This window comes from Aphelocoma coerulescens, chromosome 6, assembly GCF_041296385.1.
Source record: "Aphelocoma coerulescens isolate FSJ_1873_10779 chromosome 6, UR_Acoe_1.0, whole genome shotgun sequence".
Lineage (NCBI taxonomy): Eukaryota > Metazoa > Chordata > Aves > Passeriformes > Corvidae > Aphelocoma > Aphelocoma coerulescens.
In genome coordinates, this window is record NC_091020.1 from 23,607,967 (window position 1) to 23,631,185 (window position 23,219).

Sequence of the window (23,219 nt, forward strand, 5' to 3'; positions counted from 1 at the left end):
ATACTTTCTTTTATTAGGTCGAGACTAGGCTGGCTTGTCCATACAATGTCACTTGCAGCAGCATGGCCCGCAGCAGTTTGCACAGGGATTCTGGGTAGTTTCCTCAAAGATGAAGGCCACCTCTTTGCTGAGAGGAGTCTTGGTGGGGTAAGGATCTCTTCAGATCCTCTTTAGGTCCCAAAAGGCTGTAACCCCATGAAAGCACACACAGCATTGCCTGAGAACTTGGCTGTGCATCAAAGCCAAGTGGCCTTGGCCTTGTAGTGGCCTCAGGCCACCATGAGCTGGATAGGAGTAGGTATATTGCTCTATGGGGTTCACTTCCATGTCAGTCCTGATGTTCAGAAAGGTATATTCATATGAGGAGCATTTTAAAGGGAGTTTGATAAAAAGGAGATGGTTCTTGAACTTGTGATTAAAACTGGTGGGAGTCCAGAAAGCAAGCATGTACCTACGTGAAAGATGAGCTTGTAGTTGCAGCAGATGTTAACACTGTCAGTAGAGCTACAGGACAACTTTTACTCCTGGCTCTCTGCAGGTTCCTGTCAGAGTGTGGCTAACACATCCCTTTTCTCCTGAGAGACTACGCAGCTGCTTCATAGGGTGTTGCAGAGTTATGTCCAAGCTCCCTAAGCTCACTGAGCCTCAAGGAGACGGCACTAAGCAGTAACACTCTACACACAGCTCTTGTGATCCTGAAAGATGGCAGACAAAAACATCAGAGAGATCAGATTAAAAAAAGTGAAGACAACTACCTCAAAGAATGACTTTGCCCCCAGCTTGCTGTGAAGACAACGTTCTCCAGTCTCAAAGCAGCTCTCAAACTAAAGGCCCCAAAACAGAGAGAGCTGGTGTGGGGATGAAAAAGAGAGAGGCAGGAAATCTGCAGAATGCAGACAGTGCAATGTGAAAAATATGTGAAATGCTTTAAATCAAATTAACTGAAAATAGTATCAAAAAAAAAAAAAAAAAGCAAACAACCCAACCAAGAAATTCAACACTGGTAAAAACATACACTTGCAAAACCCAGCCAGGAGCTAGAATGAAATTATTTTATTAGGTTAAAAAAGAATTAGTATTAGCTCTATGTTCATTTTAACATGTATGTAAACATAACAATCCCAAGGCTGTCTATTAATTCACAAGTGGCATATTTACAGTATTTATGATATTATACCCCATGTTGGGACATCCCATTACAGAGTCACGGTGTTAAGCTCCATACTTAAGGTGGGTTCTGCAATGCATTGCATCTTTCCAGTTACTCTCCTGCTGTATGATTACTTTGGGGCAAGAATTTACCACTTGGTATCTGCCCACAGGGGAATCTCTTTGGAAACTGACAAACTGATTTAAGCAGCTGTGGAATAATTTACTGGGTCTTGAGTTTTATTAAAGGAGAACAAAAGGTTTTGAGAGCTTTCGGTGTTTTATGCCACAACAAGAAGAATGTTTGGCTTAGTAACTGTCCACTTTCTCTTGGACTTTCCTCTTGCCTCCCACAAGGATCATATTTGACTGCCACTTGAATGCAACCATTTGTAAGTGCATCCTTCCCAGGATGCAGGTCTAACACAGCCTTTTAAAAATGTACATGGTCCTGGGGAGAGAGAAGACACCCCAACAACAGAGCCCAAATCAACATTAGGCGTATATAGACAAAACCAGTGCTTAAATACAAAACATGCTTCAACTGATAGCATGTTTCCAGATTCCCAAAAGTCAAACAAGGAAATGTTAAGCAGCATTATCCTTTTACAGATGACAGAACGGAGACAGAAAAGCAGAATATGACAAAGATAACGGATATCTCAAAATCTGGGTTCATAATTCCTAATCTAATATTCCTCCTGCGAGACCTCATTGCTTACTATAAATAAACTACTTCCTCCCTAGATTTCAGTTGTTGAAGTAACTTTTGAACTCTCTGCAAAAAAGGGATGCTGTGGGTCCAATGCTCACCCCAAGAAACACTGGAAGGATTAATCAAGGTTTGTGGAGCACTGAAAGTGCAGGGGAAACCCCCAGGAGGAAGTCTGTATTTCCATATTCTGACCAGGACTTAAAACGCATGCAATAAATACAGCCTGGGGCACAGAACAAGCAATACGAATAAAATAAAATATTGAACAGCTGTTTGTTAAGTGAATACTGTTCATCCCATACACCAAATTTTATTTCTGCCTCAGGCTGCAGGGAGTGGGACGCTGAAGTAGAATGTTTCTTCAAAGGGTTAAATAGTGACAAAGTTATAAAAAATTGAAACTGTTTCTTGCAAAGGAAAATATTAAGACAACCTTTGTAGGCAGAACCGCAAGCCTCACTCCTTATTATATTAGAAATACAATTGGTTAGATAGTATAGAAAGTCTACAATTTACCAGGTTAACTTCTTTGTGGAGATGCACTGTCTTTCAGGCTACAAAAACTATGTGGACACCACCAAACTCATACAAAGCTCTCATTTTCTAAAGAGGGGTGAGAAGGAAAGAGGTTACATCACTCTTACAAACTAGGAAAGTTCCAAACACTGCAGTAAGCAAAGATGGTGATATCTGCCTGGAAGTAAACCCCAAAGGAGCCAACCTCACCCAGAGCAGCTTTCCTTCCCAGCATGCTGCCTAAAGCAGGCAACACGAAGTTGGTGGGTGTGAGCTCACAACTCACACAAACAGCCCATACGGGTTGCTGGGTGCAGGGCGCTGACTTTTGCTGTCTCTTGCAAACTCACAAGAGTTTATGTGCTTTTCAGCATCAGAAAGTGGAATATCTAATAGTAAAGAGAGCCTGTGTCCTGATTAGAAAAATGAAAGGAAAACAGCACAGCTGCTGTGCACTGAGTGACGGAGCCTCACTCTTCTACCACTGCAACTTCTTTGGGAATTAAGGGGAAGGAGAATTGCCTGAAAACAACAATACAAAGAGCAAGAAGGAAGAACAGGAACCGTGGTAATCAGAAGTAGCTACGCTCCCACTGCAAACATTATTTTCTAACATTTCTTATTTTCCTTTCCAGAAATTGCTCTGTAATACCACTTCCCGCCCCCCCCCCCCCTCTATTTTTTCCCCTTTACAAAAGTAAAGATTTTCCTAAGACTGGTATTCAGAACTGACAGCCATTAACTCCAGTGTCTGTTTTTAGAATGTACTTGAGAAAACTCTGATTTTCTCAAACCACTAGGAAAAAAACCCAAGTCAATCTTAGCAATTACAGCAGTCAAATATTTTTAATTATAATTTCTTGTTGTTAAGTGAATAACACAAAAAATACTGGGGCAAAAAAACACATCAAAAAAAACCAACAAAAAGGAGCACTAGGAAATCAACCCAGTATTTGATCTCTCCTCTTTTTTTGCTGCTGAAAGCCACATGGCACACATAGTATTTTTAACTAAGGAGTGTCTCGTTTCAAATATATACTGAGGAATCTTATTTCAAACATATACTAAATAAGGAGAGGAGTATTAAAACAGGCAGTCCCTTACTCTAATTTTATCCATCTCCCTCCTCTTCTTTCCTTGATGCAGTGAAACTTTAACACCAAACCCTGTCTCTCTCTCTCTCTCCTTTTTGTAAACAGTGATCAACATTTTCCTAAATGACCCCCGAAACGACCTACTTCGAAACTACTCATTAGTAACAGCCACGTTTGCAGTATTAACCTGGATGTGGCTGTTTATTAAGATCTTTTAAGGGGGTTAGAATGAAGACACACTGCCGGTGTACAGGGAGCACAGAAGGGGTAATTTAAAACCCATGTTTTTCCCTCCCCCTCACCGAAAACATGCCCAGCATTGTGCAGCTGTGCTGCCAGCTTCATCACTCCCTCCATCTCCACTCTTGCTAATTAAAAGGTTGATCACAGAACAATGCTCTTCTCATTAATTTCGGCTTTCTGATTGGGCAGGATTCCCACTCGCTCCGCCTGATCTTTTCCACACTGCTGAAGTTAATGTGACAGGAGCCCGAAGATGGATTACCCGCTGCCATATTGCCCATCACCTCCAATCAGCAGCTATCGGGGTAAACTGATTGTTCTAATTTGCTCTCATTATTTTTACAATATCAGGAGAAAATAACGCACACAGCTCACTGTCAAAGCCGTGAAAATCAGCCATTAGTTAAACCCAGACACTGAGTGGCTTTATTAGAAGCACTGCAGTTTATTGATTCAGCTTCGGTAAACTAAGATAATACCTGTCCTCTTTAAACACACTTTTTTAGGTGCACTTATGTAGCAAGAAAATATTTATTAGGATACTTTTGGAAATGCTCGCTGTCTCAGCCTGTTATTTTGATACGCTGGCAGACAACAAAGATTAAGAACAATGGAAGCTTGACTTCCACATAAAGAAGGGCAAAATATGCAGCATTATCCTCACGGCAGCCTGCATGCACGTCTCAGCTACTCTTCTACAGTTTAAATAAAAATCATCTCAGGACTAGTATGACAGGTGAATATGTAAATACACCCCAAAATCACACAAAATAGAGTACTACGATAAAGGCAGACATGGTACAGGCATAATTGTATGTTCAAGGTCAGTCATTTAGTTTGGGGTTTGGTTTTCTGTTGGGGTTTTTTTGGCTATGCAAAAGAACCTCTCTAGACCAGCATCAAAACACAGGGACTGAGAGCAAAAGGTCCAAATAAGGGAAACTGTTTTGTATCGCTGGGAACTACTTTTTCCCCTATGTAAAGGCATTGTGCTGCCACAACTTGGGAACAGGATCAGAAATGTCACTCCACACTGAAGCCTCACAGGATCTCAGAGCTAAGAAATTAATAAAGTATTGTTAGCAGTATGAAGCCAGGCATTTTTACACCACAGCAGTCTTAAGAAAACGCTGAAAATCCTGGACCTCTTACTGTCTCTGTGCTATATATAAAGGGACCTACATTATCTTGCCTGCTGCCTATCTGCATCCTAGCAAAGGGAAATGCTAAATAATGGGATTAACAGAAATATGATACTTTAAATCTTGCTAAACATAAACCTTAAACTGGTGTCTATGATGCTCTAACTGGCAACGTACTCTAAGAGTGACAGGCAGAGCACAGCAGACTGATTTTACTTTTAAATAATATCTAAATTAGATTAGTTCTTTGTGTAGATCTGCATGAACCAGAGGGGACATTCATCATTGTGCCAAAAAAGTTAAATTCACTGGGGTACGCTCAAAGTGAATGGTTCTAGACCTACGTTTTATCTCTCAGACACATCATCAAGATGCTGTGCCAATATGCATGAAGTCAGCTAGGAGCTGCAAGAAAGACAACGGGAGAGTAACTGGATAGCAGAAAAGGTTTAATTTTTTCCTCTGTAGATTATGAATTGCTTGGGACAGGATCTGTGGTTTCTCTGTCTTGTAAGCACAGAGCATCCCTTTCAAGACTTGAGCTTCTTTTTTAATATTTAAACAGCTTAAATATAAAGAAGGGTATTCTCCTCCCTCTCCCTCCAAACCAGATGTAATTCTAGTTCCCCCTCCTCCCCCTGATGTAATTTAAAATGCTACAATTTTCATTACTGCTTTTTAATATTTTTGAATCCTCATCAGCTAGAGCCTTGCATTTGGGGGTTGATTTTTCCTCCCTCCTAGAAAAGCCACCTCCTAGCTTTGTTTGGTATCTCTTTCGACCCTTGCTAATGGTGTTCTCTTGGAGGGGCGTGCCATGCTTTTCCCCTTAAAATTCCTGCACTGAAAGACTGCACCACACCACACTCCACAAAACGTGCTGATGGCACAAATTACAAGCCCCCAGCCGAACACTCCAGCCCCCACCATTCGGGCAGATTTATGTGGGCTCTTGCCGACGTTATTACAAGTCAGAGTTTATTGGGAAATTGTTACATTATGCGGAGTGTCTAACAAATTGCTTATGCTGCTATAATTGGATTACAACAGCCGCTTGCTCCCACCGGTAAGATTAGGCAAGTAGGACTCCTGCCGATCTCTGAGCGTTAGCAGTAATTTTATTTGCCTTGCCTCTCTCTTTCCTAACAACATGCCTCTTTCCCTGCCAGCTGTCTGCTGAAAAGGCACAGGCTTGTTCCTTGGCCCTAACAATGCAATTACAGCCCTGCAGATCGCACTGTTTGTGCATTAAGTACAGAGCCAAAACGAGGCGAATTGATCGTTTGACTTTTGGAGGAGCCATGTGATCTCTGCGTGCGGGTGATCCTGCATGCACCAGTGGGCAGTGCTGCAGTGCGCGCCTCACCATGAACCCGCTCCACGCTACCTCCCCTACCCTGACTGCTCCCAACAGCAAAGATGCTGGAGCCCACCCCACGTTAACCCCCATCAGGCTACAGAAACAGCCTCATTTTTGGGTGCTCTCTTGCTAGGCTGAACTCAGAACTTGCTCTGCCTTCTGAAATGTGATACTTGGCCACACCAGTGGCTTCCCTGCAGTGGGCTCCACTAGGAAACTGCTATTACAGCATTTCATACCACGAGCATTAGCACAAGAATTGGACGTATTTTCAAACAACTTTTTTATTTCTTGTATTTGAAAAATACTAAAAATACATCCAGCTAATGTCATGTATTCCATACCATCTGAGGGTGCTGTGACTGCAGGTGACTACTTAAAAAGCAATGTTTCTCGTCATGTTTGCCACCATTTATCACTAAAGCCACCAATGACATGATTCCAAACTGTTTCACATTTCCAACACAAATCCAAGTAAATCCAAGTCCAGTTTGTTTGTAACACTTATCCTGGTAAACACTCCTTACAAGCTTAATGTGACAGACCTCAAATGAAGACCTCAAGGCTGTAATTCTTTATGCAGAGTATCCATCACCAAACCAGCAAACACACAGCAAGGAACTACAGCACATGATACTACACATAATACTGGCGCAGGGGAATTTTGACTGAGGATGCCAGGTCAAGTTCTAAATTTTAAAAGATTTCTATTACATCTTCACTGCCTGTACACTGAGAGGATTCCAGGATGATTCCATTTAGAAGAGACCTCCAGTGTTCTCCTGCTTAGCCTCCTGCTCAGCCTCCTGCTCAGAGAAGGGTGCATTATGAGGTCAGATCAGCTAGATCAGGGCTTCATTCAGACTGGTCTTGAAAACCTCCAAGGATAGAGGCTGCAGAGCCTCCACAAGCAACCTGCTCCAGCTTGACTGTCATCACCACAAGAAAACTTTTCCTTGAAACCACTCAAACTTGAGATGGAGTTTCTAATATCTGTGATGGGACCTTCCAGAATTTACTGAACTCAATCTGAAATGTAATGCAATTTGCTTTATCAAGATTCCAAACCATGGGGTCCAAAAAGTAGAAACATCTCCACTGAGTTGACCAAACTTTGAAAATGATTCTTCATATCAAGATTTTGCCTATCCCTTGCCTGACCATCCTTACTGCTGAGCTTGGAAAACTGATCTCCAGAACACACTTAAGAGACCCTCTGCTACAAAGCAATGTATGAGTTAGTTTTTATATTGCTATTTCTTCAAAGTCTCTGTTGCATTTAAAAAAACCCCCAAGTGTAATTATTTTTTAATTTGTGGTTTCGTTGACATACAAAGTCATTTTGAGTGGTAAGAGAAGCAGAAATGACAACCACTCCACAATGTTTGCGTAACTGAAGACTAAAGAAGTCTGTTTACACATAGTTTAACACTCAAAAGAAACTCTGAACAGCTGAAATGCCTTATAAATAGCTCAGACCCAGAGGAAGTGCAAACGTCTGCATTGTGAATTGTAGATCTTAATTACAGACAATGGCTGGTACAGCAAGTAGCACAGAAAAAAAAAGTGAAACAGTTGCACTGTTCATGGTTGGCAATAATTCTTCAGGAAAATATTTACTATCAATCAGTTATGAGAAAAGGGACTCTGCGCTCATAAAACAGCACGTTGCTTCTCATACCAGGACCATTTTGCTTCAGTATAATCTGAATTTAAACAGCTTGTTTCCTGCGGATATAATTTTGGAAATAAATAAAACAAGTCTATCAAAATCTGGAGAATGTGTATGGTGGGGTGGAGTTGGGGGAGCAGGAATATCACATTTCTTTCTCTGTCATTGGCAAAGAGGTTATTAGACCAAGATGACGCTAAAGCATAAAGATTGTCTTGACCTAAAAAAAGATAGACAAACTAGCAATTAAGATAAAGGTAGTCATATTTGTGAAAGGAAGATCATCATTAGGTCAAAGCTTTTACATATACCTCCGATACCATTTTCTACTTTTGCTGTCTGAGAGTTCACTTTCTAAGCACCTTTTGCATGTTAAGTACTCCCAGCAATGTCCCTGCAATGCCTACCATTCACACAACCCTCTTATTACAGAGAGAATACATCCAACAGAAGGGTAAAATGACATACTTACATCTCTATCCAGCTAGGGGTTGAGGCAGTGTTTATCCAGTTTGCAACAACCTCAAAAACTGCTGCCCCTCCCAGAGAAAGGTATATCCAAGACACAGTAGAGGACACTTTAGTGAAGGATTTGGGGCTGGAAGCATGTCCACTGACAGTCCCTCTTCATCATTACACAGAAGCTTAATACTAAAAATTAAGCTAACATACTTTCTTATTAAACCAGTAGAACAAGTACCAGGGAACTGAATGTTGCTAGTCAAATAATATTTGTTCATGATTAAATTGCTCTAATTTCAATCTCAAGGACTGGAAAGGCTTCAAAAGCACTACAAAACTATACATTATCTGAAGATATACTGACTCAGTGGTATATCACAGCAGAACTCTGAGCTGGTTGTGCTATTCATGCAAAGTAAATGCAGACACACTCTGGAAAAAAAGAGCCATCAATCTGTGACATAAAGGGACTTGAGAGTACAAGAGGGACACTCTTCAGATCAATTTGTCCTACTGCCAACTGGAACATCCAGCCTGGAACCTGAATGCTTCTTTATTAAAGAGTGCTTGTGGTTTTTCCTTTAAATTCATATAAAAATTCCAGACTTAGTGTTATTATTGTGCAGACTATGTTTGTTCTAAAAATTCAAAAGTAGCAATGCAGAAAGAACTGACAAAGGAAAGAAGATTTCAATTACCAGCTACTTCCACCACTCCTTGCTTTAGCTGAATCACCCTTGAGTGTAAAATACGTAGCTATAGCTAAGTAATAAGATGCATCTTTGAAAGGAAATTTTGCATAGCATACTGGAAGTGCCAAGGCCTGTTCTGTGTTTCCAGAATTGAGCTCTGTCCCCCTGCACACTACACACAGCTTGCCCAGCCAACATGCTTAAGCAGGGCTTTTCATCCAAGGGTCAAAGAAGTATTACACAGTTTCACAACAAAAAACTCACAACAAAATTTTCACAACATTGTTGCAAGAGTATTATTCAGTTCCCTTTTTGAAGAAAAGAAAGAAAAGCCATCATGGTCACAGCGTGAAAAAAAAACATGCTGAAAATAAATGGTATAAACCCTTTCTAGATTCCCAGTTCAATATATTAACCACTGCCCACTTAAAAGTATGAAGAACAGCAAAGATTCCCTAAAGGACAGAAAATGCTTAAAAGACCCTGAGAAGTCCCTTAGTTTGCCAGGATCTTAAAAAGCAAGACCAGTTATCACATGTGAGGAGCAAGGAGTGGCCTGAAACAGAGGGCTGATTCTTCAAGGGTGGTGTGTGTGACTATATTTTTCTTCTACAAGTTTACTTAGATCAAGGTGGAGGCAGAGAACCTCTCCTAGCTGGTGCTGCTGAGTTCAGAACTATGCAGAAATCTGGGGATGCTGCAGGCCATTTTGAAGGTGTCTCATCAGTGCTGTCTCTGGCAGGGATGCCACAGGGTGCCTGTCTCTGGCACAAGTAGGAAAGAATTCAATGTGCAAAATGAAACCGAGAACACTCCTTTGTACAGGAGATATGGATGAACTGGAACCGACTGCAGGAGTTAATAAACAGTAAGACCTATCTAATGAATGGAGGAAACGGGTACTGACTGTAGAACTCTGAGATCAGTTATTCACCAACCTCTTGTCAGGAAACAACAAGTACTTGGAATCAAAAGGATATTTCCAGGATCCAGGGAAATGCAAGATCTAACAGATTCAAAGCAAACAGCAAAACTCAGACCTAACACAGCCCATATAACGAAAGGGTGAAAAGGTAAGACCTGTTTGAAAACAGGACTGTATATAATCCATCCAAGCAAAGACTCAGCCAAGGAGACTGAAGACATGCTGGAGCATCCCTTACCACACATCAAATAGAAAGTGTGAAGGTCATCACAGAAAGTGTTCCTGGGTACAGAACAGAAGAGAAACTTGTTTGCACACCCAGGAGCATCAAAAGAATCCTAGTGACATACCAGATGCCAGGGGACTTTTAACTATGTCCCTCTCTAATTGAGGATGAAGCACACACCAACACCATTATCTGCCTGAAGATACTGGCTTACGAAATATGGAACAAACAATAGGAACAGATGCTCATTTGGCCAGATTTCAATAAGCCTCATTAAAATCAAATACCCTGTCCTTGGAGCTCAGGTTCATGCTACATTTCCACCTTATTTAAGCACCTAGTACCAATTCCTGAGAAAGTTGTCCACTTCTGGTTGCACACCCATAGTATCATTAAAAGAAACTCTCTTGCAGAGATTTTTTGGTTTCTAAAGAGACAAACAGGAGGAGTTTTTACATATATGTGTACACACACATCTAAAACACAATTAGAGATTGCACTTCCTTTTGAAAGACATTTGAATATACATCAGACTTGTTGATCACTCAAAGGCAATGGACAAAAAGATGCCAAAAAATAACAGAAAAACTCCTGTGCAAGGGAAAGAAATGATGTTATAGATCACACATGTGAAATCTGTGCATCACAATGTATAATTTTTAAGATCCCAGCTCTTCAGTCAAAACATGCACACACTTGAAACAATTTCTACTGCTCCTTATTTGCTTCTATCCAAACTTGTACAAATCCTATCAACGGAGTTTCAGAGGACAAATAACAGAAAAGAAGGGCTAAGAATAAGACACAAAGATTCATCAGAATATGATATTCTAGCTTTATTTTAAAACGTCTGAATAAAACTAGTTAATTCATAGGTTTGTAAAAGGCACTGAGCACCTGGCTGCACCAGCAGCATGACACTGTATACAAAACCAGACAGACAAGGTTTCCTAACAAACACAAACTTCCTTGAGTGATCAAAATACTGTGGCCCTGCGCTGCTTTCCATACCTGAATATGTGTATCTGTTTTTTCCCCCTCTATTTTAGGAATAATGCCAGTTGTTAGGTTGGTAGCTTACACTGGATGTCTGTTGGGGCCCTGCCCCCCTGACATGTGGTCCTGGGGGAGAGACACGGGGTTTCCCTGCCCCTGGTCGGCCTCGTTCCCCATTGGTTGTTTTGTGTTCCCCTGCACGGGCAAGGACCCTCAGGTCCTGTGATTGAGCAGTTCCTCGGCAGAGCCCCGGCCATGTGGCTGGAGAAATAAACATCTCTGAAACATCTACCAAGAATCGGTCCATATATATTTCTTTTCCACAGGCCTCATTGATTGATACACGTGTTGCAGTTTCCCCACTGTAACAAATGGTGCATGATGCGGGCAGAACGATCCCCGATCCCTAAGGACAGCGACTGATTTGTGAATAAACTCTGGATTTCTCTTCTTGTTTTTGTTTTGCTGCTCCATCTCTAAATTATGGAGGAACCATGGGAAGACTCTTGTCTCAGAGCCGCATACGGACATTTATCTTAAACTTGAAAAGATTCTTGAACGATTTGTAAATTTTAGCTTAATTCAGGCTCAAAAGGAACTGAAACACTTCCTGGCACGGTTGTCTAGGAACTTTTTCTACGTTTCTTGGGATTTAATTCTTACCAAACACTTTTGGAAGACCGTTTGGACACAGTTAATTTCTGAATCAAAATATATGCCGATGGAAGAATATTTTCGTGAATATTATTTAATTACCGAGACTGTTGAACAATGTCAGCTGTATCCTGGCGAAGGGAAGCCTGCTTCAGGGACCATGCGACCCAGGCCACGTGCACCGAGCGCTCTGCGAGCAGCAGTGAGGCAGTTCCCGTGCGCGGGCGGAGCAGCACGAGCTGCAGTGTCGGCAGCAGAGCGAGGAGCGGCAGGAGCGGCGCGACCCGGCAGTGCCCGCCCGGCCCCGCGCAGCGCGTGGTGGAGCGAGCCCCGTGAGAGGGGCGGTGCGTGGGTGGCGGCTGGCGGAGGTGGCGGCGGAGCGGAGCCGCGCCCAGCCGAAACGCGCGCTGGAGCAGGGTGCGGGGGGGTCGTTGCTCGGGGGCCCGGCCGAGCCATGGGTGCGGCGCCAGGCAGCGGCAGCGCAGCTGAGAGCAGAGGAGGCGGCGCATGGGGAGCTGAGTGGCACGGCCCGGCCCGCGCGGCCCTGAATGGGACCCCAGGAAGAGCGTGCAGGCATGAGCAGCTCCGACAATTCCAACATGGGAGCGAGCGAAAGAGAAAGCAAAAACGCAAAGAGACAGAAAACAGCAGCCACTCAGAAAAAGGAAACAATCACCGTAGCTAAGGTTTTAGGAATAGTAAAATGGTATAATGTTAAACAAAATTATGGTTTTATAACAAGATGTGACAACCAAGAAGACATATTCGTTCATAGAACTGCTTAAAAAGAATAACCCTAAAAATTACCTGCAAAGTGTAGAAGATGGGGAAGTTGTACAATTTGATTTAGTGCAAGGAAAGAAGGGTTTACAAGCAGCGAATGTTACTGGGCCTGGGGATATTCCAGTCAAAGGCAGCCGTTACGCACAAAATTATAAACAATATCCATCCCAGCAGCTTCCCTACCCACAACCTACTTTCCCCTTTTACTCTATACCTAATATGAACCCTTTCCTAAGTTTACCCTATCCCCAGTTTATTCCTAATCCGTTTTTCACCCCATGGCTTCCCTATACAATTCCCTTTCCCTACAACTCCTCTCCAATGCCGAGGGGAGATGAAAAGGGGGAGGGAAGAAATTAACTATTTTTGTTTAGAGTTCCAACAGGTACAAATGGAAGAAACCCTCTCCTGCCTCAGTTTCCCCACAAAGCATGCCCAGAGAGTCCTGTCTCCCTTCTGTCAGCCTTAAGATGTTCCAGAGAATCTGTTTGGACATTTAAAGACTCAGGGAGGGTGGCATGTTTTGTTTTGAAAATGTCTTTGTTATCTCACGTTTATCCAGTTGTTTTCAATGTTAAGTTTTAAATCTCTTTTTGTTAAAAATAAACGGGTGAAGTGTTGGGGTTCCTCCCCCCTGCCATGTGGTCCTGGGAGAGGGGCCCTGGGGGGGGAGACACGGGGTTCCCCTGCCCCTGGTCAGCCTCGTTCCCCATTGGTTGTTTTGTGTTCCCCTGCGCGGACAAGGACCCTCAGGTCCCATGATTGAGCAGTTCCTCGGCAGATCCTCAGCCATGTGGCTGGAGAAATAAACATCTCTCTGAAACATCTACCAAGAATCGGTCCATATATATTTCTTTTCCATGGGCCTCGTTGATTGATACACGTGTTGCAGTTCCCTCACTGTAACAGATGTCCTGTACAGAAGCACTCCTTCACAAGAGAGTTTAATGAATGGACAGTGCTCCAATCTGAGAGAAGATACCTCAGTATTGGTATGTGTGGCCTCAAGGGTAACTGCATTTCATTCTTTGATCAAACTTTTAGAAATGTCAAGCACATGATCAGTAAATGCCATTAATACACTCCTAACAGAGCACAATTATCTCCTCTGCAAGTAGGTGCAGAATCAGAAATTTAGTTTTCAGAAAAACCATTGTCTCTTGCAGACTGACTGACACATATGACAAGCAGGTGATAATGCAGACGGTGGCTCCCGGTCAGGGCTGATACTGCACTGCAGAATCAGAAAGAGTAAAACATTTTTTCCAAAGTAACCCTTTCTATGTTTCACTGCAAGTTAAAAAAAAAAACTGAACCCCCTACAATACATTCAGAAAAGTGCTGCAAATAATAAAACCTGTAGCACTTTCCAGTATTCACCTTCCACATTTTAAAGTCCGAGGCTATAAAATACATCAGTCATGGAGGATAAAACTCGCCATGTGCAAGTGGTAGGAGAAGGTCTCCGAACTCCCTAAATCCCATTTAAGCCCTTCACCTAGGGAACATTTAACAGTTGTGCCATTTGCCTATGCCATCACTGAGCCATCTGCACTTAGATCGCTGGATTTATAAATGCTTCGACACTTCTGGAATTTGAAAGACAAGCTTTCGTAGAACCAACTTCATTTGGTTTGTAGCTAGGAAGGCAAAGGAAAGGAGTACAGTAGCCAGGCAAGCTAGTACTAGAGGAATTGTATCCCCCAAAAAGTCCTTATGGTTTTTTAGAGAAAGATACATATATGTTTCAGATACAGATCTACACACATGTATGTGCATGTATGCATGCATATATATACGTGCTTATATATGGTTTTCCATACACTTATATGATGGCAGACTGTCCATGAATATATATACATACATATATTGCCCTACAGCATATAGAGACACGACACTTCAAAAACACACACTATTTTATCTCCAGAGTGATGGCTCAAATTCATCCTCAATAGCATAAAACAAGTCTTGCTGTTCTAGCCTTGAGGCCTACCTACGCCTCTCACCATAAACCTGCTGAAAACGTAACTTTAGGAGAGCTTATTAGCTAAGGCATGAAGATGTTAAAGTATGTGATTTCATTTAAAAGAGGCACCACTTAAATTAGCTGTCCTTCTTGCTTACCCTTGCTCCTTTGTGAGGCGATCAGGTCAAACAGGACGCTGTAGAGCAGACGGGGCTGAATGGGTTTTTGCCCATGAGCTTGCTGTGAGCTGCTTTATGGCATTGGAGCAATGCTCTACGATAAGACAACTCAGCCAGAGTTGCTCTGCTTAAAGAGTTTCATCTACTCTGGATCATAAAGCACCTTAGGAAGCACTGTGCAACAGCAGTGATGTTAAGAATGAAGTGCCAGTATGAAACTTTGCACCAGGACTTTGTACCAGGGCGGGTAGCTTCTCTCAGAAGTGCTTCTCCAGTGGAAGGTAACTGGCATGTCAAGCACAGTTTATGAGCACTAAGCCACCTCCAAGCACCATGACAAACTTTTGTGATAGCCAATTCCCTGACAAGAGTCAAAAGTAATGGGACATCCAAAATTCACCTGCAAAACCCCAGCAAAGATTTAGCTGGAAATTATCTTAAAGGTCAATACAAAAATGGCCCCTGAAGGGACAAGGCACCTTTAACAACCAATCAAAGTATGAAAAAAATGGACTTCAAGAAGATCAAGGAATAAATAACTGAAAGGGAAAACATGCTTTTGAGTGGTCAGGTTTGTGGTGACAGAGGAGCAACAAAATGCCAGCTGGTTTCAGTAACAGATGGCTGCATGCACTGATCTGGCCTGCATGCCCATTCTAAACTTCCTTTCAGTGGAAATACAAAGCTTACACAAGGCTAAACACATCCTTCGCGCAGCCTTTCCACACATGGTCGTGGTTCAAATGTCCTCCATTGACAAACAGCCCAAGCTGTACATTGTTTTACTTTAGTTATGCTGAATTCTAAGAAAGAGGGTGGGTACTGGCACCTCATCTTTTCCAATCACATCTACCTCAATTCTCAAGAAATTACTTTCCTGTGACAATTACTTTCCTAATAAATTCATTTTCTTACCATTCTGACTGTAATATCTCCCTCCTCCTTTTCCTTTAAGTACAGTGTTCACTGTATTTTAATTGGAAGGTCTTTCTTTTTGCACCTCCCTTCTGGTAGCTAAGAAAGGGAATCATGATACAAACAGCTCTCATGCAGTATTTCTAACATGTACCTGGACATTTATCATTTGAAGTTGCCACAGCTAATTACATGGCCAGCACAGGTCATCCCACTGGAAAAGTCTATTACTTGTATAGCAGAATGAACCCTTCAATTCTATATAGCTCAGGACTCAAGTAATCATTTCCAGCAGAGAGAAACAGCAAGCCTAAAATCTCTACACTGAAGGACAGAAAAGCCTACTCCAAATACTTGCTTTTTTGTTTAAATACTTTTTCCTGACTGTAATATTTAACAAGAACTTTTCATTGACTAACAATGAACAATTTGCTAAAAAACCCTCAAAACCAAAGCTGTTCTCTTACTTACTTTGGCCACACAATTTTCAGTCTTCATAGCAGTGCTTCCTAGACATACTGTTTCCTGGTTTAAGCACAGTCTGGCACAGCTGTTGTAGGTCTGCAGAAAGATTGAAATGGTTATGAATAGAAGAACACAATTTTCTTTCAGGCACCACATTTTTGGCACAGGAACCTACACTAATTCTACTACTCTACAACATTTCCTTTTTCTAAGATGTAAATGTTTCAAACCCAAATAAACCAGTTTATAGCAAAAGTCTATGTTCAGGGCATGCATGTCCTCTGAGAAGCTATGAACAATTTTACAGTACTGAAATACAAAGAAAAAGATTTTTCTTCTCTGTTCCTTTGAAAATGGAAAAAAAAAATCTCATCTCAGTTTTTAATTCTTTCAGAAAATGCTGCATAATAGAACAACTAAAGCAAGGTGATTTCTACACACTAGTTATCACAGAGTATGTCAAATGTGAATAAACATCCCACTTTATCAGAATATAAAATGTAAAATACATGGGGACACTATGAAGGTTATAATCAGAAGGGGAGCAAATGCAGACCACATTTCGTTGTTGTATTTAATCTTCTCAGTTTTGTAAAGCTTTTTAAAATTTTTTTAAGTAGAATGTCTTTTTTCTTTAATGCTGTCCTGCCCAAGTGACCCCCAACTGGGGCTGCAGACTTCAATATCTTTCCAGAACGCATCACTCATAGTCTCTCCCCCTTTTGAGGGAAGTGTATGAACAATACTTACAAAGTGGGCTTAATATCATACTTTGGTTGACTTGGCTGTTTAAACTAAAATGCCTGAAGAACTCAGGAGCTTCTAATGGAGGCTCTTCTCCTCACCCCCAACACCCCTGCTCCTCAGAGCTTCAGTATGGGATTAATACACCATGCAAAAGTGGCAACTCAAAAGCAAGCACAAACTTGCTTTGTTACAAGAGCAGTAAGTGGACCACAGAGAAGATGTTGCTACCTCAAATAGTTGCGTGGGGAAAACCCAAAAAACACACTAAAAGAGAATGAAATTAAACTTGTTACAAAGACATTTTCAAGAGCACTAAGTAAAACATACTAACACTCATGATATTTTTAAGATTGCCTAAATGGGAGGATGCACAAAGACTTGTAGACAGCTGCCTGTCAGTTCTCTCCCTGCAATACTCACTGGCAATCTCTGGAGATCTTTTTTTCAGGGCTTGTTACGATTTCCATTTGTTTGAAGTTACTTCAACCCCAAACCTACTATAGGTTACAAAACCTGTGGGCAACACTGGCACGATAATGGCTCCTAAACCTCTCCCTCTGCCCCAAAGCTCCACCACCAGAGCCAGATTCCCTCAGTGCCAAACACCAAGAAACAATATCTCCCTTTTGCCCCTCTGCCAGAGGCCTGACTGTGCAAAATGTTGTCAGCAGCAGCACAAAAACCGGCAGAGGAGCACATGGCAAAGGATGTCAGAGGCAAGAATGCAAAGAGATTAAAAGGGGTTTATGCTGAGTGATTGGAGATGTGTCCACAAAGCCAGTGTTCCCAACAGCCCCAGCCCAGGAAAGCACCAACTGATGGGAACTGAGCGTTCACAAACAGTTTATAACATTCACCTAAGTTTGTATGATCCTCATCCTCCACCATGGGAAATCAGTATACTGGTTCAAGCGGATCTGTACTGGACCAGCACAGCGCAAACATTCTAGGAGAAATTCAGGAAATCAGTCCTTGCTACCTTACCTATTTAGAGAGCCCCTTTAAAGTTCACCATGAAACAGAAACAAACAAAAAAAAAGCACAGAAGCCCTATGTCCTCCATTGCTTTAGCAGTTCATGTTTTATTTCTCAGTGAACTCTCTAACCAGAAAACAACCAGTGACAGACAGGAATGCAGAATATTCTGGCTCCAGCAGTTCTCCTTACATGTCACAACATTGATATCTGCTTTGACTAGCAGCCAGCAAGCAATTTCTGACCCTGGATCCAGAAGGAGAAATTGAAAAATTCAAAAAACATGAATTCATTCAAGGTGCTGTGCAGATGAACGAAGTGCATCTTTCAGCAGGAGAGGCTCAGATTCAAACTGGATTAGGCCACAAGCAAACAGAAGTCTGATGGCCTCTTGCAAATATTTGCCAATCTCATAAAACCATCACGCTGGTATGCACAGAACTTTCTCCTCAGAAGAAAAATCAGAACGGTATAAACTACTGTAAACGGGGGCTTAGATATAGCAGCCCAACTGATAGACAAAAAGTTGACACCATCTGCTTTGCACTGGCATTCAGACAATACCATGCAAACCTCATTTTACAGGCATGGTATTAGTTAAATTCAACCAGATTGTGAAGGTGAAAAACCATGAAGAGTTTATAAGATTCTTTGTTCAGTTTTTACATTTGTGTAATTTAACCCATTTATTGTAAATCTGTGATTTCTTTCATTTGTAATTTAATTCCTAGAATTCCAGATGCAGTATTTCTGCACAACTTGTCTGCTACATACTGTAAATTTCATGAGGAGCCCTGACTTGAGGAAAGCTACTACTAACTCCTCTTTGCAGATCAAAAGCTCAGCCACAAAAACATTTACTGAAAGCAACAAGGAAGTCTGTGGCTCTGTGAACTGAACCATGAACTCAGATCTTGTTGGTCTTTTTCCTCCCAAGACAGGTACGCACAAACCTTGGTTGCACGCCAGCTTTTTAAAAGCTGGGCTTACAACAGGCTTTCTGCACATTTATAAATGGTAAAGAGTAGACAATCCAAATACAAAATGTGAAATACTAAATGCTAAACCTAAAGACACCAGCATTTCCTGAGAATGAAAGAAGCTCACTATGCACTATTCAAAAGTTATGTGCATGTCAGAATGCACAAACGAATAATTATTCCATTGTATTGCCTAATTTTTATTACTTTCATCCACACATTACATCTCAGTGAGAACAGCACCAATTGAACTTCCAATGATGCCATGATGATTTTTTGCCTTTTATATCCCTGTTATACCTTTTTACAAGTTCTGCATTCTTAGTGCTTTTTGCCTACATTCTTGGACTTGTTTGTTCAGCTAGGAGACTGAACATTTTAGAAGCTTTGTAGGTAGGGATTAGTGTGCCTCAGACCCCAAGCTCCTCTCCAGAACACATTCTGTAAACTAAGATAGAACCACCCAGGGGAAGGTTCCCTGGGGAGGGGGGCTCTTTCGAGCCTCTCACTGGGGAATTTTTGATAGATACGCTAATTAGTAAAACCTGTAATATTATACCAGATCTTTTGTGGGGGGACATTATGGTGTGCATTTTGGTGCATTTGACCTGGACGTAGTGCAACTAAGGATCCTTAAAATAAATACCAAGGTAAAATCCCTTTTTCCCTTCTAACCATGTTTGAATCTTGATTTTAAGACCAGGAAAAAGCATCACCAGCATAATTTGCTCATCAAATCCCACAATACCAGGATTACTGACTTTTGACAGAACTAGTATAGCATAAATTTAAAGACAAAATAAAATACTTCTTCACACAGCTGGCAGTGAACTTCTGGAGCTTGCTGCCCCAGAACGTCGTGCAGAGAAACATCATCAGAAGTGGAAAAGGGGACTAAACAAACTCATGGACAGCAGCTCCATAGATACTCAGCACAGATATCCCCTAGACATCCCTAACGTAACAGCAGTAGATGCTGCAGGAACAGGAGGGCAGTCGAGTACCAAAAGAGGCCAGACTTGTTTGCTCTCATTCATCAGCACCTTCACTGACAGCACTGGAGTTGGCAGTGGATGAGCAGACTCTGGGTCTGACTGACCTGGACATTCCCATGCTATCAGTACCTCTCTGCCCTTTGACAACATGCCAAGGAACTCCTCCTTCCCAACCTTTTCAGCCACAGAAGAAGAACATGCTTTTACTATGAGAGCCAACTTTTACACAGTAATTTTATTACATAAGGATTTATGTATGTGCCAAATTACCAGACAACCATTTAGTCCTTCAGCAGCTCCTTGTTTCCCAGTAGAAGTGAAAGGGAAAAAGGGAAAACCAAAAGGAGTATATATCGTGTATTCAACACATCAGGATGCATATTTGAGATTAAAACATAAAGTACTCTTCAGTTTGACATACATTACTGTCTTTGCAAAGTTACAAAGTTCTTCTTATTTTCCCGTTCTCACAAAAGAATGCCTTATTGGCCTTGTGAGATGAATAAAGAGGGCAAAGAAGATTCACATGCGTGTTCTACAATATGTTTTAGAGGGTTGAAAGCAAAACACAGAAAACCTAGTTGTCCCTTGAAGTCCAGGGGAAAAAGAGGTAATGTCACTCTACTTGATAGGTCTCAATGGAAATGTACTGACAATGTTACAAAGAAGCTGCATCTGGCTCATGAGGCCAAGCTGTAAGAAGCTTGGAGAATATATTGTTAAGGCACTACTACATGGGAATCTCTGAATGCTTTTTTGCAGGCAGCAGTTACTGGCTACAGAGAGACACAAAATGGCTGCTGGACACGGAGATTTGGTTTCATCTGATATTGTTTGTACACTAATAATTACTAGTGAATAGATCCAGTGAATAGACTAGAGAATTCTGAAAGCAGAGTTAATGTCATATCATCAAGTAATAATGCAGAGCCCTTCATGTTAGGTGAAACATTTGATGGTGTCTAATGCTACACTGCAACATAAGAGTACCTCCTTTCATTTGTTCCAATGCCCACGGGAACACTGACTTACCTGGAAGACAAGCAGGAAAATCAAAGCCAAAACTAAGCCTCAGAAAAGGAAATTTCTCAAGTTCAGCTTTAAAGGTTGACCCTTTTACATATCTCATGTAATCTGCACCAAAACTCTTCAAGTTTCTCCTCACCTTTCATCAAAATAAGAGGTTTCTTCATCAAGAAAAAGTATTCTGAAATGGTAGCCTGGTTCAACGCTACAGGCAGATAGCTTTGCGTTGGAGTGCTTTAATATGTTTTTATATTGCATATAAAGCATGCAAACATAAACCAGTTTGTTGAAAACTACCCTCTTTGTGGAAGCTGGCTGTAATTCTGAACAAGTTTTCAATTTTCACACTGCTGCTAGGGTAAAACATTTTAAAGAGTTTAATTTTTACAGTGGCTTCAATGACACGAGATTATCTAACAAAGTAATGGTTAATCAATAGAGGGTTTAGTTGTCAGGTGAAACATATAACACACTAAAAGGGATTGATTGCAAGACTCCTCCTTATTTACTGGGAGGTATATATTTAAAATGACACAAACTTGTTACCAAGCTGCATTCCTTTAACCTTGCAAAAGCCGTTTGAGAAGAGTGTTAAGCAGCCCTATAGCCAAACAAGCTCTAATGAAAGAAAAAAAGAAACCTACAAATATATGGGAGCACCAAATCATGTCAGAAGCAGGGGAACCACAAAGCTGTATTCACTCTCAGCCAAAGGCTTAAAATGCCACAGAGGCACTAGACTATGGTTCACTAAAGATAGAGCTGTATCTGATCTCATTCCGTAAGTGTCTTTGGTTACATTTTTCTTTTTAAAGAAAGTATGATCCTGCTCTTTTGACACAAACACATGAACATTTCTCCTCTTGTCTGTGCAGCTCTGGATGAGCACTGAGCGCCAACCTGAAGCCTCGAACCCCAGGCAGAACTCCATGTGTGTGCAGCTTTTCTACCAACTGAAATCCATTTCTTTGGCCATTCATTCCAAGAATCCCCAGTCCCTGAACAAAGCTCCACTTTTTAATAGAAGCTGCAACCCAGGAGTTCAATAAGATTTCCCCCCCCAATTGTTAGTAATTACATGATTTATCAGAGAAAGATAACACTAATAAAAACACAGCAAAAAGACAAAACCCATACCCTCCCTTCAAGTCATTTTCAGGGAAAAGATTATTAAACTGTTCTTTTTGAACAAGGGCTTTTGTAGCTAAGCACAAATTGCCAAACGGTTAGAAAAAAAGTTATTAGACTCAGAAGAATTCAGCAGAAATGGGAAGTTATATAAACAAATCACTCCAGCAGATTTGGAAAGATCACTTTCATCTTATTTAGAGTCTTAGGAGACTTGCATTAATTACCCTTTAAAGGTCTTTCACATGGACTATTTAAAATAAATGCAATTTATTTATTTATTTCAAATGAGGTGCTTCTTCTGAAAGAATTAAGTAATCTTAGCAAATTTAAAAACGCTTTTATAAACAGGTAATTAAAAAGAAGACTAGAATTAAGTCAAGCTGTAAGACATTACCCAAGATCTGCCTCGACTATTTTGTTAAGATTAAATTTTTGTTATCCCTAGCCCAGCCTTGGGAAGGATAGTCTCCACAGAAAGTCGCAAGATAAAATAAAGACTAGCCAAACAAAAAACTAGATCATTTACAGGATTTTCCCTAAAGCACAGTTTGTCATATTGCAATTACACCTTGCCGACTGTGAAAGCCAGAGTCCTTAATATTGCCACTAGAGGGAAGACGTGTCTTAACACATGGCAATGGTAGTTGGGGAGTGGGTTTCCTTGAGCAATTACCATAACAAAGCTCCCTTGGATGTGTGTACCTTCTAATTACCCAGTACAATTAAAATGACTTACCTAAAACAAACATTAAAAAAAGGCCCCTAAAACAAAAAACCTCAAGACAATGCAAACAAAAAGCCTTAGTCCAATATGCTTGTTACCTGAAATTACATTAAAGCTGAAGATCTTTTTTAACTCACCCATCAATGCACAAGGGGGGGGGGGGAACACAAAAAGGAGTATGCCACAATGCCAAGCACCATGGGGTTGTTCAGCTATGTAAAAGCATTAAAACAAACAAAAACAAAGAGCAAGGCAAACTAGATCTCTTGTTAAAGAAGGGAAAAAAAAAGAAAAGGAAAATGTTGTGGTATTTAGCCATCTGGTAGCTGCCTGAAAACAAATTGTCCTCAAAAGAGCAGAAATACAGTATGTCTTCTCGCAGTTCACTGGCTTATGAATCAGACTACTTTTTCCACTTTTTCTACTTTTTTTTTTTTTTTTTTTTTTAATACAGGCATGGTAGTGTTATACTTCTATGCTGCTGCTT

At 41.2% G+C, this 23,219-nt stretch overlaps 1 protein-coding gene and 1 long non-coding RNA gene across 4 annotated transcripts in view; one reads left to right on the plus strand and one right to left on the minus strand.

Annotated features, from left to right (window-relative positions):
- BTRC (beta-transducin repeat containing E3 ubiquitin protein ligase) overlaps window positions 1-23,219 on the minus strand; it is a 120,900-nt gene that overhangs the window by 41,750 nt on the left and 55,931 nt on the right. For all 3 annotated transcript variants that reach the window (XM_069019878.1, XM_069019877.1, XM_069019879.1), the window contains one exon: window positions 16,161-16,250. In XM_069019878.1, coding sequence (XP_068875979.1) covers window positions 16,161-16,250 — 90 coding nt within the window. The remainder of the gene's footprint in view (window positions 1-16,160; window positions 16,251-23,219) is intronic.
- LOC138112851 (uncharacterized) lies at window positions 21,442-21,959 on the plus strand. Its single transcript, XR_011151871.1, has 2 exons — window positions 21,442-21,658; window positions 21,753-21,959. It is a non-coding gene; the product is annotated as an uncharacterized lncRNA (long non-coding RNA).